This window comes from Cricetulus griseus, chromosome 5, assembly GCF_003668045.3.
Source record: "Cricetulus griseus strain 17A/GY chromosome 5, alternate assembly CriGri-PICRH-1.0, whole genome shotgun sequence".
In the NCBI taxonomy this organism is placed as follows: Eukaryota; Metazoa; Chordata; class Mammalia; order Rodentia; family Cricetidae; genus Cricetulus; species Cricetulus griseus.
In genome coordinates, this window is record NC_048598.1 from 103,639,196 (window position 1) to 103,652,316 (window position 13,121).

Genomic DNA, 13,121 nt, shown 5'->3' on the forward strand with positions numbered 1-13,121 from the left:
TCTTTTAAAATTGAAGTTAAAAAAAAATGAATGTTGTAAAAAATAATCATTTCAAACCTTGGCCAGTAGGGAGCCTTCTGTAAGATAGAAGCACCTCGAAATGGACTGCCTCCCCTGTGATATCTAAAAGCCAGGGGAATAATTTCTTCCAGGCAGATGCATGCCACGCTTACCAGATCATTCACCGGAACGGGATTCCTGATGAGCAGATCATAGTGATGATGTACGACGACATTGCCAACTCTGAAGAGTAAGTGGGGAGCTTTGAACTTGGCCATGAAACAGAATTTAAAAACAGTCAGACTTATGGGGCTCCTTAGGACAGTGGCCCAGTGTGGAATGGTGGCCCCGGGATAAAAGCCACAGGGATTGTCATGTGTTGAGCTCCCAGCATGTGTTAGGGCACCGTGGGGGTGGTGGGAAACTGGAGACGAGCAAAAGGAGGTACTCTTGAGAGGGTCAAAGCAGAGAGGTTAAAGCACTGCACCCCGAAGTTGGGAGCTGTCCTCAATCTCTGAGCTGAGGCACTTGCCTGAAGATGGTTCTAGTCTGTGCAGGACCTCCCACCATGCTCCTTTCTGGCATGTGTTTAGTCTTATATACAGTTCTCTTGCACACTTGCCCAAGTTTTCTGGGAACTGAGAAAAGACAGGTATGGCTCTGAGCTAAGCAACTCCTGGGCTCTGGCAGAGTCCCTTCTGATTGTGGCACTTGAGCCTGGGTGTTCAGTTTTGCTTTGTGTCCTGTTTGGTTTTTTTAGATAGGATTTCTCTGAGTAGCCCTGGCTGTCTTGGAACTTGCTCTGGAGATCAGGCTGGCCTTGAACTCACAGAGATCCACCTGTCTCTGCTTCCTGAGTACAGGGATTAAAGCTGTTTGTCAGCACCACAGGCTTTTTTTTTTTTTTTTTTTTTTGAGAGCAGTGTTGTTTGCATGATCTTACTCTAAGATGCTCTGGTTACCAGCAGGGGCAGGACACCTGCACTTTGGATCCTCTCCAGGGTTTTAAGATCTCTTTTCCTCTCTGCTCTCACCAGTGATGTCACACTTGCCAGAACAGTGACTGTTGGGTGAATCAGAAGCTGTGAACTTGTTTCATCCTTCTGGGGCACTCTGTTTGAGAACCGAATTCATGCTTTTGCACTTTGATGTGGTATGGAATATGAAAACAAGTTGCTTAGGACTTTCAAGGGCCTGTTAACAGGTTGCTGAGATCCCCAGCTGCTCAAGCAACATGCACTGGTGCCTATCCAGGCGACAGGAAGTATCTTCAGGAGCAGAGTTGTCTGCTGTTTGTTCATATGATGGCGGGTTTTGAGGGGGAAACACATATGTGTTTTAATTGTGTCCTTTACCTTTAATTTTCAGCAACCCTACTCCAGGCATTGTGATCAACCGACCTAATGGTACAGATGTGTATGCAGGGGTCCTGAAGGACTACACAGGAGAGGTAAGGGCATGCTCACCTGAAGCCAGTGGCTTTGGGTCTTAGTTCATTGATATCTCCCCTCCCTTATTTGTGCTTAAGAAGTGAGTGGAGAGGGATTCCCTGGGGGAGAGGGAGCTGGGGCTGTAACCAGGGCTTCATATAATATAGTCACGTGTTCTACCACAGAGTCACATCCTCAGCCTTAGTTGTTTGTGCCAATTTTTGAGAGATGGGTTCCTTTTTTTTTTCCCTGACACAGGGTTTCTCTGTGGCTTTGGGGGCTGTCCTGGAACTAGCTCTTGTAGACCAGGCTGGTCTTCAACTCACAGAGATCCACCTGCCCCTGCCTCCCAAGTGCTGGGATTAAAGGTGTGAGCTACTGCCTGGCTTTAAAGATAGATCTTTTTTGTTTGTATTTTTGGTTTTTTGAGACAGGGTTTCTCTGTGGCTTTAGAGGCTGTCATAGAACTAGTTCTTGTAGACCAGGCTGGTCTCGAACACACAGAGATCTGCCTGCCTCTGCCTCCCAAGTGCTGGGATTAAAGGCATGCATCACTAACGCCTGGCAGATCTTTTTTTAAAAAATTAATATTCTAATACGTTTCTCCCCAAATGGTTAATTTCCTCTCAGTTTATTGATACCATGTAAATTGTCATTTATGGTCTTTATACTTTTCTTAACTTTCTAAGGTTGTCTTACAAGGCAAAGAAACACTGACCCAAAGCTTAACATTTCTTTCAGTTTTGTTTCACTTTATGGTCTCTTAAATTCAAATGGAAATTTAATATATATGCAATATAGTGGATCTCATCTCAAGAGATAATTTCTTTCTTTATAGGTCTATAGGGATGTTTAAATCCTAGGCGGTAGAATTGGGGGTGATGTGTTTTTGTTTTTTCTTTCTACCTTTTGCATTATTTTTGATGATCAAGTATCCTTGGACATCTAGGATCCTTGGGACTGGTGATCTGAGGTAGCAAGCTGGAGGCAAATCAAGGCCCTAACTCATTGCTCTTCTCTTGCCCTCTCTCTATTTTCTCTCTGAGCTAGCAGAATCTTTTTTTTTTCCAGGGGGGGCAGTCCCCCACTTCATAGTTGTTGAGAAGGAATGAAAGGCTTGGTGAGTTGCCACTAGTCCCAAACAAGATAAGATGGCATTTTCACAGTTCACAGGGCCTGGGCTCGAGGAACGTCATCCTGGCCTGGTGTCGAAGTGTTGCTATTGAGCTGGAAAGCTGGGTACCCTGGGCCTGTCTTACTCTATCAAATGTGCCTGGAAGTAACAGCTGCTCTGGCTTTGACTCCCAATTCCTTGTAGGATGTGACTCCGGAGAACTTCCTCGCCGTGTTGAGAGGTGACGCAGAGGCTGTGAAGGGCAAAGGATCGGGAAAAGTCTTGAGGAGGTACCTACTGTCTGTTTTTCGGATTCCACACTCTTAGAGCTGCAGCCTTACACAGAGGACCGAAAGGGGCGCAATTCTTTGCTCTTGTCACCTTTGAGAAGTTAGGACAGCTTTGTCCTGAGCTGGGATAAAGTCACACAGGGTTGTTTCTGTGTCACATACCCCTTTCATCCACGTTTCATTAAGCTACAGCCCTAGCCAGCCTGTCTCTCCCTAGCATACCATCCCATTATTTATTTTTTGATACAGGGTGTCACTAAATTGTCCTGGCCGCTCTTGAACTTGTTGTCCAACTCAGCCTCTAAAGTTATCATGAGCCTGCCATTCATGTATGTGTGTGTATTTTCCCCTTTCTACTTTTTTTGAGACAGGGTCTCACTATCTAGTCCTTGCTGACTTGAAACTCATTATTAGATAGATCAGGCTGCCTCCTAGTCTCCCAAGTGCTGGTATTAAGGCACATGCTACCATGCCCTGCTCAAACCTTTTTTTTCTTTTTGGTTTTTTTGAGACAGGGTTTCTCTGTATTGCTTTGGAGGCTGTCCTGGCACTCGTTCTGTAGACCAGACTGGCCTCGAACTCACAGATATCCACCTGCCCCTGCCTCCTGGGATTAAAGGCGTGCAATACCAATGCCTGTCTCTGCTCAAACTTAACTTTTTGATGAAGGCAGCTTTTCAGGAACATGGGAGGGAAGCTGTGGTTTCTCTGGCTCACTCTCTTCTGTCCTCTTTTGGCAGTGGTCCCCAGGATCATGTGTTTGTTTACTTCACGGACCATGGAGCTACTGGACTTCTTGTGTTCCCTAATGAGGACGTGAGTCTTCTTACCATTTTGATCATGAGTTTTTGTTATTGTCATTAGATAGTGGGGATTGAATGCAGGGCCTTGTGTACATTAGCTAAGCGCTGTACCACTGATGTACCACCAATGCCTTTAGCGATTTTTCTTAACATTAAGTATTAAATATTGATTTTTACATTTATTTATTTTATGTGCATGTATGCCACGTCACACATGTAGAGGTCTAGGGATAATTTTTGGGAGTCGGTTTTCATCTTCCATCCTGCAGGTCCTGGGGATCGAACTCAGGTCATCAGGCTTGGCAGCAAAGCTCTTACCTGCTGAGTCATCTCACCGCCCTCTTCTTAACTCTTTAAAGAGACATAAAAAGAATAGTTTTATCTTTAAAATTTAAAGGAAAATAGAAAACAAGGCCTGAGTGTTGAGATTAAACCTATGTTTTCTGATGTTCTGCTGGGGTTGGTAGCAATGTTGTAGTGGGGTGTGGGGGGACAAATGTAGTTGGGAAGTTGTATTTTCTAGCTGTTTCTCTCTATGCCACATAGTGTCAGTTAGGGCTGAGTCCATTACAGACAACACAGTACAAGAAAGTCTGAGTGCCAAGGTCAAAGCTGTACATGGAGAAGTGTCTCTTGTCTTTCAGTGTGTAAATGGGATAGCTGAGATGGCAATCTAGATTTTACGGCTTACTGTGGTTTCTTTTTCTTTTTTTCGAGACAGGGTTTCTCTGTGGCTTTGGAGGCTGTCCTGGAACTAGCTCTTGTAGACCAGGCTGGCCTGGAACTCACAGAGATCCGCCTGCCTCTGCCTCCCGAATGCTGGGATTAAAGGTGTGCGCCACCATCGCCCAGCTCACCGTGGTTTCTTTTACTGATTGGGAAAAGGACTTTAGAAGGTGTTGGTGGCTTCTCTGGGGTGCTGGTCTGAATGTCCACCTTCTTCCCTTTCAGCTTCATGTCAAGGACCTGAACAAGACCATTCGCTACATGTATGAACACAAAATGTACCAGAAGGTAACTTAAGTTCCTGAGTGCCTTGGGGAGGAGGAGCCCGAGGAAGGTACAGGAGTGAAGCCAACGCTGGCACAGCTGGGCTTTCTGGATAGCGTTTTCACTTGGTCATTTTTGACCCGTGGGTTCCCAGGATTCACTGTACCTCCTGGAGAGCTTGTTACAACACAGTGTGGGCCCCACCCCCAGCTTGGACCTAGCAGGACTTGACAGGGGCTGTGAATTAGCTGCTGCAGTTTGGGACAATTGGAAGGACACCCACTACCTTATTCTCTGTCCCCCCTGGCATTTTCCTCTCTGTACCCTCTATACAAACGGTAGAGGGTGGGGTATATATGATGTTAATGCAGAAAGATGGCCGCCTTGTGGCCTGGCTCCCTGGAGCTGCTCACTGTCAGGTATTAGAACCACTGTCTTCAGCGCTGTACAGCTCCAGTCTTCCCTGCACTCTGCTAACACAGACCACTTTACTCCATTAGTGAAGAAATGTGATTAGTTTCTGCCAAATGGCTTCCGTCCAGCAACAGTGACTCCCCAAATCCAGAGCAAAGGATAGTGGGTAGGGATGGAGAGTGACAGGACAGCCCAATGGCTGGCACTGCCTGCTGGGAGCTCACCTGTCTTGGATGCCCTTGCAGATGGTGTTCTACATTGAAGCTTGTGAGTCTGGCTCCATGATGAACCACCTGCCCAATGACATCAATGGTAAGTGTTGAACAGGCTGAGGGTGGTTGTCCTTAGATACTGACTGTTTGAGACCAAGTGCTCCACCTGCACAGGGCCACTGAGGGCAGCCTGATAGGCAGATGGAGGACATGCTTGTGGCCAGATCCAGCTTAGTGGTTAGGAGCACCTGCTGTTCTCGTAGAAGGCCTGGGTTTGGGGCCATGGAGGTGCATAACCACCTATAACTCCAGTTTCAGGGGAGCTGATGCCCTCTGCTGGCTCCCTAGGTTCGAGATACATGAACAGGCAAACACTCATACTCACAAAATAAAAATAAATTCTAAAAACAACAACCCCCCAAAACAGTGGTATCAAGAAGAGTCTCTATGCAAGCTTTACAATGGCTGCCCAGACTGGACCAGCTCTGTTCCTTTGTTATGTGTTGGTTACCCAGTCTCTCTAATCTCAGGCAGGTGACTTGGTCCCTGAATGTGGGGATAGTGACTGCATGGTAAGAGTCACGTCTTAAATGTACTCTAAAGGTCCTGGCCAGCTGAGTGGTTTGTATGAGACAGACCAGGCTGATCGCAGACTTGCTGTATAACTGAGGATGACTTTGAACTCCTGATTTTCCCTCTGCCTCCCAAGTGCTGGGATTACAGGCATGCACTGCCATGCTTGGCTTTTTTTAGTTTAACTGTTTTGTAGGGCCTCACACTTGCTCTGCAAACACTCTGCTGCACCCCCGGTCCCCTATTTCAGGGTTTTCTAAATAATTGTCAACCCTCCCTAGAAACCAAATTGGGCCCATTTTCGAGTTTCTCAATTCATTAAAACCTGTCAGCCATCTTCCCCTCAATTATGTTCTAAACACACAAGTACAGAAGATTTTGCTCATAGCTGCATCAAGAGTCCCTTCTATCTTCCCTCCATGTTTGAGAGGAGTTATTGTTCTGAATAGACAGGGCCATGCTCTACCAGTGCTGAGTACAGCTTTGATGTCACCAGGGTAAAGGAGGGACCCCACTTTCAAGGGTTGTCCCAGGCCAGGAGTAAAACATGCTTCAAAGATATCTTTAATCCATTGTAGTTTATGCAACTACTGCGGCCAACCCCCACGAGTCCTCTTACGCCTGCTACTATGATGAGGAGAGAAACACATACCTGGGTGACTGGTACAGTGTCAATTGGATGGAAGACTCCGATGTGGTAAGACCCTTGGTCAGGGCCGGCCAGCCTGCTACAGTGTAGCCCTCAGGCTTCGGTCCTCAAAGGACTTCCATGTTTTTCTATTTGCAGGAAGATCTGACCAAAGAGACGCTCCACAAGCAGTACCACCTGGTGAAATCCCACACCAACACTAGCCATGTCATGCAGTATGGGAACAAAGTGAGTAGGGCCTTGCTTGCTAATTTCCTAGTCCTGGAGCCCCAAGCATGCTCATTTAGAACTTTGTCTCTTGATAAAGAGAAATGGATCCAGGTGTGGAATGGTCTCAGAATGGCTCTGCCTCATAGAGCCACTCTCTCCCCGGGGGCTCGGGCTCAGGAACCAGACCTGCTAGGTTCGTACTTACAGACCAGGGCATTGGGGTGAGCTCTTTGGACCTGTGCCCTTGCTTGCAGGGTAGCCAGGTACACCAGACAAGGTTGTGTGTGGGAAGCGGTGAGCAAGGGCCTGTCACATGACAAGAGGCTATGGAGACTGAAAGCATATGTTCTATTTCATGACTGCCCACTGAATCCCATATTTTGCATGCCAAGTTGCAAGTCGTTAGTTTACCTATTGGCTAGAAGTTGGAGACTGTTCACACATACCCCACTGGTAACTCTGTCCAGCAAAGACCAACATGGTCAGATAGTTGTACTCAGGGGCTTGCTCTCTGACTACAGAAACCTTGAGCCTTGGGTGGGAAGGCTTTGGATATATAGCTAGGCTCAAAACAAACCCTAAAATTATGCCATTCCCCAGGCCTAAGAGCTTGCCAACTGAGATCTGTTCTTGGGTGCAAGCTCTGGCATTCTAGAAGAAAATTCATAGCAGAAAGACCAGCTCTCTTTAACACATTCTGTAGAGTGGGGGCCTGAGAGACTGTGAGCCTGTCAGCGGGGGGGGGGGGGGGGGGGGGAGAATAGCCACAGCACACAAGAAGTGTGTCCAGGTTGCTTTGGCCTGGCCTGGCACTTGAGTGGGTGGAGGAGGGAACTCTGGGAATGCCCTGCCCTGCTATATGGCTTTGTCTTCAGCTTCCCATTCTCAGTACAGGTGCTTACCTTGGACCATTTCCAGTTGGTTAGGGTTAGAGGGTGTGTCTGTCTGTCTGTGGTGGATCTTTTGGAACATGCTGTTTTCCCATTAATGTTGCTTGCTTTGAGAACGAGAAAACTTAAGTCATTTCTTTCCCTGGGTTTGTGTTGACCTGTGTAAGTAGACACAGACTGGCACTTTGTGCGTATTTTGTGAGTACCTGAGGCCCATGGTCCTAGCTCTGCTTTTCTCATGGGATCTAGACTTCAGCTCCAGCCTGGACAGATACCTGGAACCTCCTTGTTGCTGGTCCCTGGAGATAGGCAGGGGAGCAGGGGTGATGAGCACATCCAGGGTTGCCAAAGTTAAAACAAACTTTGCACAGCTGTGGATCTGCAGCTGGCTTTGCATGTGAAGGAGCTCTTGCTGCAAAGCACACTGGGTATTTTTGAAGTTCTTCAGTGGTGGATTTCAGCCACACAAGTGTGTCATCCTGCCTGTCTGTGTCTCTGAGTTTTCAGGTGACTAGGGTCCTTAGGAGTTCCTAAAGCTAGGAGGGAACTGTGACCACCTCACAGAGGGGTCGAGCCAGGGTATGCTTGGCACACCTGCTTTCCTCACCAAATGGTTTGTGTTTGTATTTTCTCCCCTCCACAGTCTATCTCTACCATGAAAGTGATGCAGTTTCAGGGTATGAAGCACAGCACCAGCTCCCCCATCTCTCTGCCTCCAGTCACACGCCTTGACCTCACTCCCAGCCCAGAGGTGCCCCTGACCATCCTGAAAAGGAAGCTGATGAGCACCAATGACCTGAAGCAATCCCAGAATCTTGTCGGGCAGATCCAGCGGCTTCTGGATGTAAGCAGTGGCCAAAGGGACTCTTCCTAGAGGCTGGGCCAGTCTAGACAGAAGGCGTGTGTGTGCGCGTGCGTGCGTGTCCCCTGAAGATCTTGGAGTGCCTTCCTCTCCAGATAGAGAAATGGTCTCTTTGCTCTTGGAAAGCAGAGGAAATGGCAGAGCAGTTGTTTTCATTATTTATAATGACTTGACCTCTTTAATGGCAGAAAGGAAAGAATTGGAGGTCCAACTCCTCAGAACCCTGCTAAGATGCTCTGGCCTGTGGGTCACCCCTTCCAGTGTTTGTTTCACTACATCTAGTCACTAGTCAATTTTTAAATCCAACCAGGTTGTCTCATGGTCACAGCGTGAAGCTCTTCCTGCAACTGTTGTCTGTCACCACTGTTGCTATGTTCAGTAATTGATGGAATTGGCAGGAGGATCCTTTTAATCATAGCTGTGTATTCTCTCCTTCCTGCCTGTCTGTTCCAACAAAGCCACTCTGTGTTAATGCTTCTCCCCAGTCAATGTGGCACATTGATGGAAAGGTTTTTTAAAAAAAAATCCCCATTTTATTTTCTTTCAAGTAGACTCTCATATATCCCAGGCTGGCCTTCTCCAACTTGCTGTGTAGCAGCGGATAACCTTGAGCTTCTGATCCTCCTTTAGGGTTAGGAATTGAACCCAAGGTTTCATGCATGTGGGCAAGCACTATACCAGCTGAGCCACTTCCCCAGCTTAGCTTTAGTTGCTGTTTTGTTTTTGGAAACTTGTTCCCTTGAAAATAACAACTTGAGTGGCCAGGTTGTGTTTTTCAACTGGTGTCAAACACAGTGGGAATAACTGTCCTTTTCCTTTCTAATCTTTGGCCTCTTAATAGCTTTTGTTTATTGATCCTAAGGAGGTTTTGTTGTCCATGGTGGTTATTATGTCTCTTGTTACTGCATTAAGAGTTAAAATGATTCAGGCAATGTGTCAAATGCCTTAAATCTTAGCACTTGGGAGGTGGGGGCAGGGAGGTCAGAGTTCTCAGCTACATACTGAGTTAGAGGTCAACCTGCATTACATGAGACCCTGTCTCAAAACAAATAACAATTATGCAAAAGGTCATTTTGTCGCTATCCTCTGGGTAGTCACAGAAACTAAACCAGAGTTTCATTGAGTAATTGTATACATGGTAAAATTTCTCTGAAAACTATTTCTAAGCCTATACTCTTACTGGATTTAACAGTTTCCTGGTAACGGTTGCATCATTACGTTTTTATGCAAAATAATTTAAAAAAATCAAGATTAGGGGGCTGGAGAGATGGCTCAGCGGTTAAGAGCACCGACTGCTCTTCCAGAGGTCCTGAGTTCAATTCCCGGCAACCACATGGTGGCTCACAACCACCTTAAATGAGATCTGGTGTCCTCTGCTGGCATGCAGGCAGAAAGCTGTATACATAATAAATAAAATCTTAAAAAAGCCAAGATTAAAAAAATATAACTTATTCAGAAATAACCATAAGAAACTCCCTTGTATGCTTTCTGAAAAGTAACTGTTTTAAAAAACAAAAGCATTTTTGTGTGTGTGCAGAATAGCATCGCTTCACACACATATACAAACCTTTCCATGCCCAGCATGAGAGAAGACAGCTGGACACTGTGCTGATATTGACTCTGCAGCTCTGGGGTTTTGGCTGAAGTGTAGGGAAGCTGTTACAGGGCCCACAGAGCTCTAGGGACCCTGGATTCGGGACCACACGTGGGTCCAGCACACAGTGGGTGGTAAATGTGAAGAATGTGTGTATCCAGAGACCATGCTGGAGTCATCGGCGGGGTCAGCAGTGTCTTCTTTACAGTGTTGTTTTATCCTCTGGGAGGAACCTGGGGCCTCTGCTTTCTATTCAACCAACCGTGGTGTCCTGAGCAGGAAAAGGTGCCCCTGGAGCACACATCATCAAATGAGGAGGCTATCGGTGTGCTTCCGAAGCAGGTTTAAATGCGGCACAGGCTGCTCCCTCCACGTGTCAGGTGTCAGTTTTTCCATGGTGGTAGAAGGTCAAGAAGGCCAGATCTTTCCAGTGTCACAGAAACCAAGCACATACCTTCCATCTCTCTTGAATGCATTTCTCGGCCTGTTTTAATCCATCATGGGTCGAAGGCTGTGTCAAGGGAGTTCTTTGCATGTGTTTCTTACCGTAGGGCTCAGAGAGAGTACATTAAGCCAGGACGGTTTTGAAATGCTGTCTTTTCTTCCTAGGCCAGGCACGTCATTGAGAAGTCTGTGCATAAGATCGTCTCCCTGCTGGCAGGGTTCGGGGAAACTGCTGAGAGACTTCTGTCGGAAAGAGCTGTGCTCATGGCACATGACTGCTACCAGGAGGCTGTGACCCACTTCCGCACACACTGCTTTAACTGGCACTCCCCCACGGTGAGTCCAGCCGGGTCCTCAGGCCTCCCTGCAGCTGAGCTCTGAAAGCTAAGCTCAGGTGCATTGGCTTATAGGAAGTTCTGTCTGGGGCTTAGGGACATAGACGCCCCAGTTTGAGATTATATGTCATAGTCCCAGAGAGTCTACCAGAGTCATGGGTGACAGCTCCCATGACTGTTGCTTCTCGATGATGTGGCCCCACCCCTCACCTGACCCTCACATCTGCTAACGCTGGCTTCTTCCTCCTGATCATTCCCTAAGCACACCCTGGTTCATGGAGAGGCAAGAATGATGCTTCTGCCAGTTGTAGTGTGTCAGTCAGCTAGTTGTCCCCTAAAAAGTCCTGTGGTTACAATGGAATGCTTGGATCCTGCTGGAGAAACGTGGGCAAACCGGCCTGTAGACCAAGCCTTGGCAGAGCCTGCTTTTTGCATCTTTGTCATCCTGTTTGGCGTTGGTATGCCATTCCTTTCCCCTGATTTTGGGGTCCCCCACCATCCGGCATTGGCCAGCGAGTCCTACCCTTCCACTCAACAGCACTTTAGCAGACTCTCCTGAGGTTGTGTGTGGCCCTTACATATGTGTATCTCTCCTGGGAAGAGTCTGTAAATACCCGTAGATTGACAAAAGAGGGAAGATCCATGACCTAAACAGACCTAGAAGCCCTGGCTAAAGTAAATGGCTTTGTGTCTGAAAGCAGAAGCTAGGCAAGCGGACCGCATGCTGAGATGCTCATGTGTGGCTCTCTGTTCTCTTGCAGTACGAGTATGCCTTGAGGCATTTGTATGTGCTGGCCAACCTCTGTGAGAAGCCATATCCGATTGACAGGTAAACAGCACTTGGCACTAGGAAGATGGGTATCATTCCGAATGGATCTGGGAACACACCACTGGCCTGGGAAGACTTGGCCTAAGTAGACAGTAGTTCCATGGCCCAGTTTTGTTCAGTGGAATCAGAGGGGCCAGGGTCCCAGTGGTGATGACCAAGGACTTTGTCCTAAATGACTCCTGCCCAGGATTTGATTATATCTTGCATTATTCAGGGTTAGCCTAACTCACCAAATTCATCTTCCTGTCTCTTGCAGGATAAAGATGGCCATGGACAAGGTGTGCCTTAGTCACTACTGAATAGCTGCCTTCTTCCCGGTGCTTCCGGAAGAGTGAACACGGTCCATTGGAATGTGTACCAACCTGGAGACTGAAAGGGTGGGGCCAGAGGCGCTACCTAAGCCCTGCTGGCCAGGAATGCTGTAAGCCCCTCCCAGGGCTTGCTTTCTGAGGATACTGACCCACTAAGAAGCCGGTTCGGGTGGCAAAGCTCTCTGGAGAAGGAACTTTTGCTGTTTAGGAGTTTGTTTTTTGTTTTTTTGTTTTTTTTTGTCCATTAGCTTTCAAGAGCAAATTCACTGCGACTTGTGTAGCCATTGAAGGAATCTTTTGAGAAATTTGAAGCTGAAACCCATTTCCATCTTCACAGTGATTTTACTGAAGAGGGCTGCAAGCCTCTAAGGGAGAATTATTTTTAGAAAATATAATTTTTTGATTGCTTTTGTATTTTATTCTGTGGTGATGGATGTCTTTAAAAAAAAAAAAAAGTGAAGTGGCCTCTGGCTTCATGGCCTGTTTTACCCTCGTGGTGGGCTCTGTTCTGGCTCCCACCTCTCTGTTCTCCACTGCTGTTTCTCGTGTTCTGGAATGCTGTTCTTCCTCCCCTTCAACTTCAGGGGTCTTTTTGTCCTTAAATTTGCTTCTGCCTCTCCATCTCTCCCTACCTGCTACGGTTTGAATGGGGAATGTTCCCAACCGGCTTCAATGCTGAGTGCTTGGTCCCTGGATAGCAGCACATTTGGGGAAGTTCTGAAGCTTTCAGGATGTGGACCTAGCTAGAGGTGACTTACTGTGGAGGATATGCTTGATCCCAAGGCTCTTCCTTTCGCTCAGTTTCTTGCCCACTGAGAAGTATAGAACCCCCTTTTACTGCATTCCCGCTCCCATGATGTCCTGTCCAAGTTACCGTGAACCAAACCCTCTGAGACTGTGAAGCAAAGTGTTAGTAAGTCCTCCCTCCCTAAGTTTTTTTTTGTTGTTGTTCAGCATGATGAAACAGCCTAACCCACAACCACCACCAAAAGCAGCTGTTCTCAGGCCCTCTACATGTCATGCATCTCTAGCAGCATGGTCAAGGGCAAGGCAGGGAGGGGACACGCCCCAGAGCTGAGGCCACCAAAGGTCTAGTGATAGGTTTGTTGGAGACGTGAAGTCAAGTGCTGCTATGTCCACCCGGGAATATTGTACTGCAGTGAAAAGGAAC

The 13,121-nt window shown here is 47.2% G+C and overlaps 1 protein-coding gene across 1 annotated transcript in view; it reads left to right on the forward strand.

Annotated features, from left to right (window-relative positions):
- Lgmn (legumain) overlaps window positions 1-12,369 on the forward strand; it is a 33,061-nt gene extending 20,692 nt beyond the window's left edge. Inside the window, exons 3-14 of the mRNA XM_027419160.2 lie at window positions 153-250; window positions 1,369-1,450; window positions 2,749-2,834; window positions 3,575-3,650; window positions 4,589-4,651; window positions 5,287-5,353; window positions 6,405-6,523; window positions 6,614-6,703; window positions 8,219-8,419; window positions 10,641-10,811; window positions 11,572-11,639; window positions 11,896-12,369. Coding sequence (XP_027274961.1) covers window positions 153-250; window positions 1,369-1,450; window positions 2,749-2,834; window positions 3,575-3,650; window positions 4,589-4,651; window positions 5,287-5,353; window positions 6,405-6,523; window positions 6,614-6,703; window positions 8,219-8,419; window positions 10,641-10,811; window positions 11,572-11,639; window positions 11,896-11,938 — 1,164 coding nt within the window. The 3' untranslated portion in view covers window positions 11,939-12,369. The remainder of the gene's footprint in view (window positions 1-152; window positions 251-1,368; window positions 1,451-2,748; window positions 2,835-3,574; window positions 3,651-4,588; window positions 4,652-5,286; window positions 5,354-6,404; window positions 6,524-6,613; window positions 6,704-8,218; window positions 8,420-10,640; window positions 10,812-11,571; window positions 11,640-11,895) is intronic.
- Window positions 12,370-13,121: the final 752 nt, after the last annotated feature.